The sequence below is a fragment of the Hyla sarda genome, chromosome 4, assembly GCF_029499605.1.
Source record: "Hyla sarda isolate aHylSar1 chromosome 4, aHylSar1.hap1, whole genome shotgun sequence".
In the NCBI taxonomy this organism is placed as follows: Eukaryota; Metazoa; Chordata; class Amphibia; order Anura; family Hylidae; genus Hyla; species Hyla sarda.
In genome coordinates this window covers 260696843-260710706 of record NC_079192.1, presented here as the reverse complement: position 1 = coordinate 260710706, position 13864 = coordinate 260696843, and the positions used below count along the sequence as shown (strand labels likewise).

Here is a 13864-nt window from a genome sequence, read left to right as displayed (position 1 = left end):
TCCATGGGAAGGTTCCTTCAAGTAAGTGATGATGAGCTGTAATACCAGACATTGCACATGGAAGAAAGTGACACTGTTTATGTAAATAGTAGATTATTTTTCTCTCCCTTAAAGAGGTTATCCAGCTTAGAAAAATGTATCCTGTATCCAAAAAATAGGAGATAAGTGTTATATCGTTGGGAGTCCGATCATTGGGATCCTTCGTAATCTCCTGCCCAGTACCCCAGCTCTCCTCCTGCATGGAGCAGAGGTAGGCACGCGCGCCCCATTCATCTCTATGTCGAAGTGCTGTATTCGGGTGTTTCCGGCTCTCCCATAGAGATGCATGAAGGGGGCATGTTGACAACCACTCCGTGCGATGGTTGACAAAGATCTGTGCAGGAGGAGAGCCGGGGCGCCGGGCAGGAGATGGTGAGGGGTCACAGCAATCAGTATGACTCCAGCTGTTGCAAAACAACAACTCCCAGCATGCTAGGAGTTGTATTTTTGCAACAGCTGGAGGCACACTGGATGGGAAACAGATGATCAGAAAATAGCAGTGCACTTGTCTACAATTTATACGCCTGGTATTGCAGTTACAATGCTGGACAAAAGCAGACCGTTTTTTTCTAATCTCACACAACTTCTTTACGCTTTACACATCTGCATAATGTGCTTCTAAATCACCAAGAGCAGTTTTTTAAAAATTGAATTGAATTTTCTATTTTTTTGTAAACAGCGCACAAAACCTGCAGTTAATGATAAAATGTAAAATCCCGTCCAAATCTGTTTGGTAGGTCTGTGAAAAGTCATCTGAGGCTTAGGTTTAAGGAACATAAAATAACTGCGGCCAAATAGCTTGTGAGTGATTGACAGCTTTGTCCCAACTCGCTGCTGATTTGCCCATAGACTTAACTACAGTTCTAAAAAAAAAAAAAAAAAAGCATTTAGCATACTGGTGTTGATCATATAATGTTCTGCCAGATATATTCCTTAGTTAACATTTATCACTGAGCCTTTGTTGTTGTTGTTTCATATGCTGATGGCTTCTTGGCAGGTATCTTGTATTTTGCAGCCAAATCATTTAGTGAATTACTGTGAAAATATATGGAAATGTACTATACAAATCAATCTATGGTGCTGAATTAATATACTGTTTCATACAAATGGTTGCCTTATTTATATTTAGCAGACCTGTTGCCAGATATATTACATTAACTAAATCGACACATTCTATGAAGAAAAATTCCCTGCCTGATCCTGATAAAGTGCCACAGAGCAACGTGTGGCACCAAGCATTTCAGTACTTAAAGCTTAATACTAACATATTGTTGGTAACCACAATATTCTATGCTCCAGTATAAGACTGGATACAAAACCATCCCTGGGCATCACACAAACCAGTCCAGAATTCTATTGTACCAAGTTTGTGATAGAGTAGGTGACCCCCTCACTAAAAATTGAAAATATTTGTCAAGTCTTCATAAACATACTTATTTTACTCCATTGTTGTACATTCAGTCCTTATGTAATTGATACACATCACCATGTGCGTCACTTTAGCATACCAATGTGATATATATTCAAACTGATTTGAAAACATCTTTACAGATGTAAACGGAGACTAAAGGATGAAATAAACAAATATTGAAAATATTGATTTAAAAAACTAAACCATTTCTTATAGGTTTTATTGAATTTCAAGGGAATGTCCAGTGTTAAAGTGTCTGCAAGAGGTATTGTCTGGCATTGCAGTTCATCCACTGAAATGGGAATAACCTTTTTATATTGGATAGTGGGATTAATTGGATGGAAACACAAATCTTTTGTCTAGTCCCAAACAATCTTTTTAAAATAACCTCTTTAAAAGCGATATTAGGAGAAGTGCAAATATCTATCTACATGATCAATAATAAAAACTATTATGTTTTTGTTTACCATAGAGTTAACTTATGGAACACTAATGCCCACAAACACATACGATCAAGATGACTTACAATAGAGAATTATAATTTTTAAATGTTGTTATAAAGCAGCAAGAGCACATAAGCTTTCTATTACTACTTAAAATGTTATAGCCTAAATCTCCTGTTAATTAAATTGCAAAGCTGCAACTTAATCACTAACAATTCTGAAATTATTTATTGAAATATAAACAATGTAAAATGAATTTGGTTCAGCCCAGCTTTACATTGAAGTATGAAATGAAATAATGAATCTAAAAAACCTTTATTTCATGAGCCTCCATTCAATGATAGCATGTTTTATTCTGACTGAAAATTTTACTGTGAATGGCACTTTTGACCTGTTTGAAAAGTTTAGTTTTTTATGTTTATTTATAAAATTTTTTTTAATGAAACTAAAGAACGAAGCAGCCATAATTCTGGAATGAGCTTTGATATAGTGCATGCAAACTTGACTTGAGTTTATAGTTATGCAACTTTTTAATAGACCTTGGTAATACTGTTATCAGCATGTGTGCTAAAATATAAAAAATATATATAATATGACATAGTATAGTGGAAATGTGCGCATAATATGCCTGCCTGCATTCTAAAACTAATATTCTTAATTTTTTACTGCCTGCTAAGTGAATGCACCAATTAGCCATAACATTAAAATTGGTGAAGGTAAATAGGTAAAGTGGACAACCTGGATAATGTCATAACAATGACAACTGTCAAGGAATGGAATACTTTAAGTTGTGCATCAAGTAAACAGCCAGATCCTCAAGTTACTTCTTGGGGGCAGAAAAAAAGAGTAAACATTAACATCTGAGGAACTTTGAGAAGGGCTAAAATGTTATGGCATTGCCAAAATAACAGGTCTTGTTGGCTGATGCAATGGTCATTAACAACTATACGTGGCCCAAGGAAGGACAAACAGTAAACCAGTGAGGCTGGGTTCACATAAGTGTGGCATCCCGCAGAGTATTCCCCCGGCGTGCACCGTAGGGAAACTGATGCTAGAACTGATGCTAGAACTGCGTTTTACTGTCCAGCATCTAGAAACAATGAACCCCGGATACCAAACAACTTATGACAACTGATGCCCCTTGTCATCAGTTATGGCATCAATTGCATTGAGATCCAGACTGAGTTCACCTGTGCTGGATGCTGGACATATGTGAACCCAGTCTGACAGGGTCATGGGTGACCAAGGCTCACTGATGCACTTGGGTAGCAAGAGCTAGCCCGCCTGGGGGAACTAAGAATCCTATATATATAGAGGAACAACAGACAATAATAAAGAGAGGATAGGGGAAAATGCCTAAGTATGGTATTCATGGCTGCCAATAGCATTAAAAGTTTGTTGCAAAGTTTTGTGAAGGATACTAGTTAATTTGTCATTAGCCAATATCCATCTTAACTTGAATTTCACCAATTGTAAGGGAATGGAATGAGTTTTAATGTTATGGCTGATGATTGTATATTTACAGTATACCAGTATGACTAAAACCAAAAAAGTCTTGGCTTTTTACAGTATATTACTGCACAGCTTTGTAGGCAGAATGTCGGAATCATAACATAACCTCATGAATTTAATAAATTTGCTTTACAGGCATTAAAGGATGATGACGATGATGATGCTGAGACTGGATTAACCGATGGGGAAGATAAAGAACAACCTAAAGAAGAAGAGAAGCTAGGAAAACTTCAATACTCATTGGATTATGATTTCCAAAATAATCAGGTGGGTTAATGTTCCTGTTTACTGTACTTTTATCCTGTTTCATATGTATATTTTAAGTTATATATTTATCTAAAAGGCTTTTCAGTTCAGGAAAAACAAAACTACTTTATCCTTGATCTATTTAAAAAATCAGAAATAGTTGATTCCATATTATTCCCTGTGAATAATGTGAAGTACTAATTGATGAAGTGTCCAATGACCCCCAAATACTTCTTCCAAAAAGGGAACATAGAGGCTCTCCATAAAAGGGTATCCAGATGACAGATATTTATGCCACATCCATAGGATAGTTTCATAAATTACAAGTATGTGGGAATTTACTACTGAGAAATCTCCCTTTTGGAAAAACAAGTCATAACCCATCATTGTTCAAAAAAAATTGACTCCCAGGATCTTTATGAGGTTCAATTGAATAAAGAATACCTGAGTTTAGAAGTATTTAAGTTGGGTCTTGTTGAGGTACACCCTTCTTTATCAATGGGGCAGTCAAAGTTTTTACCCAACACTATAGTCTTAGTAGTGACAAGATGAGAATGTAGGAACTGTATAAGCTCGTTGATGAGCCAGAGTAGTGCCCTCCCCAAGAACAATCTACAATTAGCAATCTGACACAGACCGGCTGTTACGCCGAGCGCTCCGGGTCCCCGCTCCTCCCCGGAGCGCTCGCTACACTCCTCTCACTGCAGCGCTCCGGTCGGTTCCACGGACCCGGGGCGCTGCGATACCGCCTCTGGCCGGGATGCGATTCGCGATGCGGGTAGCGCCCGCTCGCGATGCGCACCCCGGCTCCCGTACCTGACTCGCTCTCCGTCAGTTCTGTCCCGGCGCGCGCGGCCCCGCTCCCTAGGGCGCGCGCGCGCCGGGTCTTTGCGATTTAAAGGGCCACTGCGCCGCTGATTGGCGCAGTGGTTCCAATTAGTCTTTACACCTGTGCACTTCCCTATATCACCTCACTTCCCCTTCACTCCCTCGCCGGATCTTGTTGCCTTAGTGCCAGTGAAAGCGTTTCCTTGTGTGTTCCTAGCCTGTGTTCCAGACCTCCTGCCGTTGCCCCTGACTACGATCCTTGCTGCCTGCCCCGACCTTCTGCTACGTCCGACCTTGCTTCTGTCTACTCCCTTGTACCGCGCCTATCTTCAGCAGCCAGAGAGGTTGAGCCGTTGCTAGGGGATACGACCTGGTCACTACCGCCGCAGCAAGACCATCCCGCTTTGCGGCGGGCTCTGGTGAAAACCAGTAGTGACTTAGAACCGATCCTCTAGCACGGTCCACGCCAATCCCTCTCTGGCATAGAGGATCCACTACCTGCCAGCCGGCATCGTGACAGTAGATCCGGCCATGGATCCCGCTGAAGTTCCTCTGCCAGTTGTCGCTGACCTCACCACGGTGGTCGCCCAGCAGTCACAACAGATAGCGCAACAAGGCCAACAGCTGTCTCAACTGACTGTTATGCTACAACAGTTACTACCACAGCTCCAGCAATCATCTCCTCCGCCAGCTCCTGCACCGCCTCCGCAGCGAGTGGCCGCTTCTGGACTACGACTATCCTTGCCGGATAAATTTGATGGGGACTCTAAGTTTTGCCGTGGCTTCCTTTCCCAATGTTCATTACACTTGGAGATGATGTCGGACCAGTTCCCCACTGAAAGGTCTAAGGTGGCTTTCGTAGTCAGCCTGCTGTCTGGAAAAGCCCTGGCTTGGGCCACACCACTCTGGGACCGCAATGACCCCGTCACTGCCTCTGTACACTCCTTCTTCTCGGAAATTCGAAGTGTCTTTGAGGAACCTGCCCGAGCCTCTTCTGCTGAGACTGCCCTGTTGAACCTGGTCCAGGGTAATTCTTCCGTTGGCGAGTATGCCGTACAATTCCGTACTCTTGCTTCTGAATTATCCTGGAACAATGAGGCCCTCTGCGCGACCTTTAAAAAAGGCCTATCCAGCAACATTAAAGATGTTCTGGCCGCACGAGAAATGCCTGCTAATCTTCATGAACTTATTCACCTAGCCACTCGCATTGACATGCGTTTTTCCGAAAGGCGTCAGGAGCTCCGCCAAGATATGGACTCTGTTCGCACGAGGCGTTTCTTCTCCTCGGCTCCTCTCTCCTCTGGTTCCCTGCAATCTGTTCCTGTGCCTCCCGCCGTGGAGGCTATGCAGGTCGACCGGTCTCGCCTGACATCTCAAGAGAGGACACGACGCCGCATGGAGAACCTCTGCCTGTACTGTGCTAGTACCGAACACTTCCTGAGGGATTGTCCTATCCGCCCTCCCCGCCTGGAAAGACGTACGCTGACTCCGCACAAAGGTGAGACAATCCTTGATGTCTACTCTGCTTCTCCACGTCTTACTGTGCCTGTGCGGATGTCTGCCTCTGCCTTCTCCTTCTCTTCTGTGGCCTTCTTGGACTCTGGATCTGCAGGAAATTTTATTTTGGCCTCTCTCGTCAACAGGTTCAACATCCCAGTGACCAGTCTCACCAGACCCCTTTACATCAATTGTATAAACAATGAAAGATTGGACTGTTCCATACGTTTCCGCACGGAGCCCCTTCTAATGAGCATCGGATCTCATCACGAGAGGATTGAACTTTTGGTCCTCCCCAATTGCACCTCGGAAATTCTCCTTGGACTTCCCTGGCTTCAACTTCATTCCCCAACCCTGGATTGGTCCACTGGGGAGATCAAGAGTTGGGGGCCCTCTTGTTCCAAGGACTGTCTAAAACCGGTTCCCAGTAACCCTTGCCGTGACTCTGTGCTTTCTCCAGTAACCGGTCTCCCTAAGGCCTATATGGACTTCGCGGATGTTTTCTGCAAAAAACAAGCGGAGACTCTACCTCCTCACAGGCCTTATGATTGTCCTATCGACCTCCTCCCGGGCACTACTCCACCCCGGGGCAGAATTTATCCTCTCTCTGCCCCAGAGACTCTTGCCATGTCTGAATACGTCCAGGAGAATCTAAAAAAGGGCTTTATCCGTAAATCCTCCTCTCCTGCCGGAGCCGGATTTTTCTTTGTGTCCAAAAAAGATGGCTCTCTACGTCCTTGCATTGACTACCGCGGACTTAATAAAATCACGGTTAAGAACCGCTACCCCTTACCCCTCATCTCTGAACTCTTTGATCGCCTCCAAGGTGCCCACATCTTTACTAAATTGGACTTAAGAGGCGCCTATAACCTCATCCGCATCAGAGAGGGGGATGAGTGGAAAACAGCATTTAACACCAGAGATGGACACTTTGAGTATCTGGTCATGCCCTTTGGCCTGTGCAACGCCCCTGCTGTCTTCCAAGACTTTGTTAATGAAATTTTTCGTGATCTGTTATACTCCTGTGTTGTTGTATATCTTGATGATATCCTAATTTTTTCGGCCAATCTAGAAGAACACCGCCAGCATGTCCGTATGGTTCTTCAGAGACTTCGTGACAATCAACTCTATGCTAAAATTGAGAAATGTCTGTTTGAATGCCAATCTCTTCCTTTTCTAGGATACTTGGTCTCTGGCCAGGGACTACAAATGGACCCAGATAAACTCTCTGCCGTCTTAGATTGGCCACGCCCCTCCGGACTCCGTGCCATCCAACGTTTTTTGGGGTTCGCCAATTATTACAGGCAATTTATTCCACATTTTTCTACCATTGTGGCTCCTATTGTGGCTTTAACCAAAAAAAATGCCGATCCCAAGTCTTGGCCTCCTCAAGCGGAAGACGCCTTTAAACGACTCAAGTCTGCCTTCTCTTCGGCTCCCGTGCTCTCCAGACCTGACCCATCTAAACCCTTCCTATTGGAGGTTGATGCCTCCTCAGTGGGAGCTGGAGCTGTCCTTCTGCAAAAAAACTCTTCCGGGCATGCTGTTACTTGTGGTTTTTTTTCTAGGACCTTCTCTCCGGCGGAGAGGAACTACTCCATCGGGGATCGTGAGCTTCTAGCCATTAAATTAGCACTTGAGGAATGGAGGCATCTGCTGGAGGGATCAAGATTCCCAGTTATTATTTACACCGATCACAAGAACCTCTCCTACCTCCAGTCTGCCCAACGGCTGAATCCTCGTCAGGCCAGGTGGTCTCTGTTCTTTGCCCGATTTAATTTTGAAATTCACTTTCGGCCTGCTGATAAGAACATTAGGGCCGATGCTCTCTCTCGTTCCTCAGATGCTTCTGAAATTGAACTCTCACCTCAACACATCATTCCTCCTGACTGCCTGATTTCCACTTCTCTAGCCTCCATCAGGCAAACTCCTCCAGGAAAGACCTTTGTTTCTCCACGCCAACGCCTCGGAATCCTCAAATGGGGTCACTCCTCCCATCTCGCAGGTCATGCGGGCATCAAGAAATCTGTGCAACTCATCTCTCGCTTCTATTGGTGGCCGACTCTAGAGACTGATGTGGTGGACTTTGTGCGAGCCTGCACTATCTGTGCCCGGGATAAGACTCCTCGCCAGAAGCCCGCTGGTTTTCTTCTTCCTCTGCCTGTCCCCGAACAACCTTGGTCTCTGATTGGTATGGATTTTATTACTGACTTACCCCCATCCCATGGCAACACTGTTATTTGGGTGGTCGTTGATCGATTCTCCAAAATGGCACATTTCATCCCTCTTCCTGGTCTTCCTTCAGCGCCTCAGTTGGCTAAACAATTTTTTGTACACATTTTTCGTCTTCACGGGTTGCCTACGCAGATCGTCTCGGATAGAGGCGTCCAATTTGTGTCTAAATTCTGGAGGGCTCTCTGTAAACAACTCAAGATTAAATTAAATTTTTCTTCTGCATACCATCCTCAATCCAATGGACAAGTAGAAAGAATTAACCAGATCTTGGGTGACTATTTACGACATTTTGTTTCCTCCCGCCAGGATGACTGGGCAGATCTTCTACCTTGGGCCGAATTCTCGTATAATTTCAGAATCTCTGAATCTTCCTCCAAATCCCCGTTTTTCGTGGTGTACGGCCGTCACCCTCTTCCCCCCCTCCCTACCCCCTTGCCCTCTGGTCTGCCCGCTGTGGATGAAATTTCTCGTGATCTTTCCATCATATGGAGAGAGACCCAAAATTCTCTCTTACAGGCTTCTTCACGCATGAAGAGATTCGCGGATAAGAAAAGAAGAGCTCCTCCCATTTTTTCCCCTGGAGACAAGGTATGGCTCTCCGCCAAATATGTCCGCTTCCGTGTCCCTAGCTATAAGTTGGGACCACGCTATCTTGGTCCTTTCAAGATTTTGCGCCAGATTAATCCTGTCTCTTACAAACTTCTTCTTCCTCCTTCTCTTCGTATTCCTAATGCCTTTCATGTTTCTCTTCTTAAACCACTTATCATTAACCGTTTCTCTCCCAAATCTGTTCCCCCCACTCCTGTCTCCGGCTCCTCGGACATCTTCTCCGTCAAAGAAATTTTAGCATCTAAAAAGGTCAGAGGGAAAACCTTCTTTTTAGTGGATTGGGAGGGTTGTGGTCCAGAAGAGAGGTCCTGGGAACCTGAGGACAATATCCTGGACAAAAGTCTGGTCCTCAGGTTCTCAGGCTCCAAGAAGAGGGGGAGACCCAAGGGGGGGGGTACTGTTACGCCGAGCGCTCCGGGTCCCCGCTCCTCCCCGGAGCGCTCGCTACACTCCTCTCACTGCAGCGCTCCGGTCGGTTCCACGGACCCGGGGCGCTGCGATACCGCCTCTGGCCGGGATGCGATTCGCGATGCGGGTAGCGCCCGCTCGCGATGCGCACCCCGGCTCCCGTACCTGACTCGCTCTCCGTCAGTTCTGTCCCGGCGCGCGCGGCCCCGCTCCCTAGGGCGCGCGCGCGCCGGGTCTTTGCGATTTAAAGGGCCACTGCGCCGCTGATTGGCGCAGTGGTTCCAATTAGTCTTTACACCTGTGCACTTCCCTATATCACCTCACTTCCCCTTCACTCCCTCGCCGGATCTTGTTGCCTTAGTGCCAGTGAAAGCGTTTCCTTGTGTGTTCCTAGCCTGTGTTCCAGACCTCCTGCCGTTGCCCCTGACTACGATCCTTGCTGCCTGCCCCGACCTTCTGCTACGTCCGACCTTGCTTCTGTCTACTCCCTTGTACCGCGCCTATCTTCAGCAGCCAGAGAGGTTGAGCCGTTGCTAGGGGATACGACCTGGTCACTACCGCCGCAGCAAGACCATCCCGCTTTGCGGCGGGCTCTGGTGAAAACCAGTAGTGACTTAGAACCGATCCTCTAGCACGGTCCACGCCAATCCCTCTCTGGCATAGAGGATCCACTACCTGCCAGCCGGCATCGTGACACCGGCTTCCAGACCAAATCAACTCTTAAAGTGTTCCAATAATAAAGATAATGACCCTTCAGTTCCTGTGCTGCCCCCTAGACCAATGGAAAAGGCTGTGAGACTACTACACAGTTCTACAGCATGTGAACATTACAGCCCTGAGTCAATATAAGGAAAGGACAGTGTATATACTGCTCTGTATAAGCCTCTTCATGGAAGGCAGGAACTTGGATGAGTTAGTTCAAGGGCAGTCCCTTGCTATCCTCTATCTCTCAGTGAAAGAAACTTTGATCCAAAAGTGGGGAAGTTAAGGTCATTGCCCTAGTGGGGGTGACAAAGGTCTGGGACAACAATGTGGTGCACAAGTAGGACAGAAGTAATGGGTAGGGCAAGGAGCATGGCTGGGGCAGGGATAAGGACAAGGGCAGGGCAAAGACATCCTTACACTCCTTATTTATATGGACAGTGGTGATCGGTGCTGAGGCAGGCTTTGCACTTCTTTTCCCATTTGAATAAGTCTCTATAGAGGTGAACCACTTGGTCATAAAGGTTGCAGGAAGGTTACAGTCCCTGTTTTTTTTGTCCTGACATGTGACTAATCCTGTCATGCCATGACCCATCTTGCTGAATTTCTGGCATATCTGTATCATACTAATCCTCCAATTAGACTATAATCGACCTTTAGGTAAGTATTGATCCACAAATTTCATCCATACAAAAGACCAAAGAATAGGTAAAACATAACTTTTACTGACATCAATAAAAAAATTACAAAAATACAATAAAAATTTGACAGTGATATACAAACATGTGAGCGGCCCACAAAGGGGGGGATGGGGAAAAGATGACAGGTGAATATGTAACTTTACATAGCCTGCCTGGCTGGATCTAATCTATTACTAACACTAAGTGTGGGTAGGGAAGGGTAAAGGAAAACCACCTATAATGTGAATGTGGAGATCAATGTACATAGACTGCTCTTGCTCCTTTTCCAACTCGTTTCACCCCATTAATAAGTTGGGGTTCATAAGGGATAGAGGAGAGTGTAGTACAGAGAATATACAAGATAGATATACAAAAGATTATTTAACATAAATTGGGGCCAACAACAAGACAATAACAAAAAGATAATGTCCTTCATTAGATAATTGATATTATAAGATGGATGGATACACACGATCCATCTTCTATCCGTTTTGCCATGTAGCATCACCCCAGGACATCTATCTGGATATTTATTATATAGTCCTGGCCCGATCATCAGTGGATACCAGGTCCTCTTGGTGAGTCCGGTACTCATCGTGATTATTATCTACTCTTTTTCACTCACTAGTCATTCGGATATCAGGGTCCACATTATGGTCTTCTGTTGGTCACAGATCTTTCAGATGCATAACATATTTCTTATGGCATTTTCTTAATAGTGCACACTATACCTACAAACAGAAGCCGTGATTGCCAGCACTGCGAGGTGCCTCTATCACATCAGGCCATTTTCCTTAATTCATCACCACATAACCACATAAACGTGTTTATGTGTGTAATATGTGTACCACGGCTGTTTTTATGTGCATATATGGTTACCAATAATTCTGTGACTTCTAACATTTACTAACTCTGTTTGTATTATAAATGTTTGGTACCCTTTTGTCTTAATTCAAGTGACTGTGAGATCCTTTTCCTGACTACCTCTGACGCACTTTCTACTAGACACTCTTTTACTGTCTTATAATATCAATTATCTAATGACGGACATTATCTTTTTGTTTGTTATTGTCTTGTTGTTGGCCCCAATTTATGTTAAATAATCTTTTCTACCTCTATCTTGTATATTCTCTGTACTACACTCTCCTCTACCCCTGATGAACCCCAACTCATTAGTGGGGTGAAACGCGTTGGAAAAGGAGCAAGAGCAGTCTATGTACTTTGATCTCCACATTCACATTATAGGTGGTTTTCCTATACCCTTCCCTATCCACACTTAGTGTTAGTAATAGATTAGATCCAGCCAGGCAGGCTATGTAGAGTTAGGTATTCACCTGTCATCCTTTCCCCCATCCCCCCACCTTTGTGGATCGCTCACATGTTTGTATATCAATGTCAAATTTTTCTTGTATTTTTTGTAATCTTTTATTGATGTCAGTAAAAGTTATGTTTTACCTATTCTTTTGTCTTTTGTGTGGATGAAATTTATGGATCAATACTTACCTAAATGTCGATTATAGCCTAATTGAAGGATTAGTTTTGTATTTATACTTGATTACACGTCCCCTAGGGCTGAATTATCTTGTCATTTTGAGGGAGTGACTTTATTTTCCTTCTTTGTAAAATATCTGTATCATGTAAGGATAAAAGATCAGTCTTGGGTAGAATGCCCAAGTAGAATGTCTAAAGTAGGTGCTACACACTATTTTTATCTAATGCATGGTTGTTCAAGCTCACAGTGACAGACCACAAGCCATTACAAATTATGTTTCTATAAATAATATTGTTGGTGTGGTGTTTCTTACCATGGTGCAGAGATATTTCAGTTATGTAGCAATAAATCTTCATGGGATGTGCAGTTTCCACATTGATACCATCATTTACCCTTTATCTCAGGGTAAAACGTACAGATGTTGACTGAAACAAACTCCCTACAGTTCCTGTTACAAAGGCTTAGATACTTTAAAAATGTTTGGATCTTGGCATTGGGAAAGCCCTGGTCCAGGGCAAACTAGAACAACGCAGTAGTTTATAGATTGATTATAGATTGAACTTGATGGGCTCTTGTCTTTTTTAAACCTTATGAACTTGATAACTAAAGACGGCACTCTCCTGTCAAGGTACTTTAGTTTGGAGATGATGGCCTTTTTTCTCTAGGGCTTTAGTAAAGGAGAGTCTTTGCTGGTCCATTTGGCCTGCTTCTTCAGTGCCAATCTGATCTTCCTAGGTAAGGAAATCTCCATAATTATTTGTGGAGTTATGACAATTCATCTATGAAGCACTAATTTGCTGTTAATAGCTGTTATAAAGTAATTTACAGTATTTCCATCATATAAAAGGTTCTTGTTTCTAAGTGTTCTTCTTTTAGTTACAGGTAATCTTTGCTGCTGGGGTGGGGTCTAAAAAGAATCAGTGTCCTTTCCCTCTGGCAAGCTAATAATAGAGTACCTTCTTACTTCCTGTGCAAGAGTCTTTTTAGCTATATGCCCATGCTACTAAAGTGCCTCTGTTCCTTCCTTAAAGTGTACCTGTCGTCAACAAAAACTTTTTATATAATGTAGATAATACCATTATATGTATATCTGTAATATACATTGGTTAAAAAATATGTATATTTTTGTCCCTGCAGCTATTGCCTGTGTGTCTCTATGTGGAGTCCAAATACAGTAAGTGTGGGTGGACAAGCAGGGCTCTGTGCAGTGAGGCTTTGTGACACGCTATGGGCTCAAATGTGAGGATGATTGACAAGCCAGGAGCCTTCCAAGAGCCCTGCTTGTCTTCCCTCACTTCCTGTATTTGGGCTCCTCACAGAGACACACAGGCAATAGCTGCAGAGACAGCATTTTTTCACCCAAAAACATACACATTTTTTAACCAATGTATATTACAAAAATACATATATTGCTATTATCTACACTATATAAAAAGTTTTTGTTGACGACAGGTACACTTTAACAAGCAGAGTAAAAAGCCATGGATATTAGCTGCTCTGCAGAGAAGAGATCGCTAGAACTGACTATGGCGAGTATGACTGAGCATGTATGTCCACCAGCACCCAAGTGATTAAGTAGATAGGCACTTTGCCAAACACTTGAGCATCAAATGAAACCATTGTACAGTATGTACAGTAGATTAATGTCATAATACTCTGTTGTAACCTTTTTAAACATAATGTAAACAACAACATAATTTTATTATCAAAATATAAATTATTTAATGTTGGGACAACATTTGTTTGTTTCAGTATACACCTA

General features: G+C 43.6%; 1 protein-coding gene across 7 annotated transcripts in view; it reads left to right on the top strand.

Moving 5' to 3' along the window:
• The window catches only part of SYT1 (synaptotagmin 1), a 608991-nt gene that overhangs the window by 399245 nt on the left and 195882 nt on the right, over positions 1 to 13864 (top strand). For 6 of the 7 annotated variants that reach the window (XM_056574050.1, XM_056574051.1, XM_056574054.1 and 3 more), the window contains one exon: positions 3541 to 3672. In XM_056574050.1, the coding sequence (XP_056430025.1) occupies positions 3541 to 3672 (132 nt within the window). The remainder of the gene's footprint in view (positions 1 to 3540; positions 3673 to 13864) is intronic. The other variant, XM_056574053.1, reaches the window with a different exon arrangement.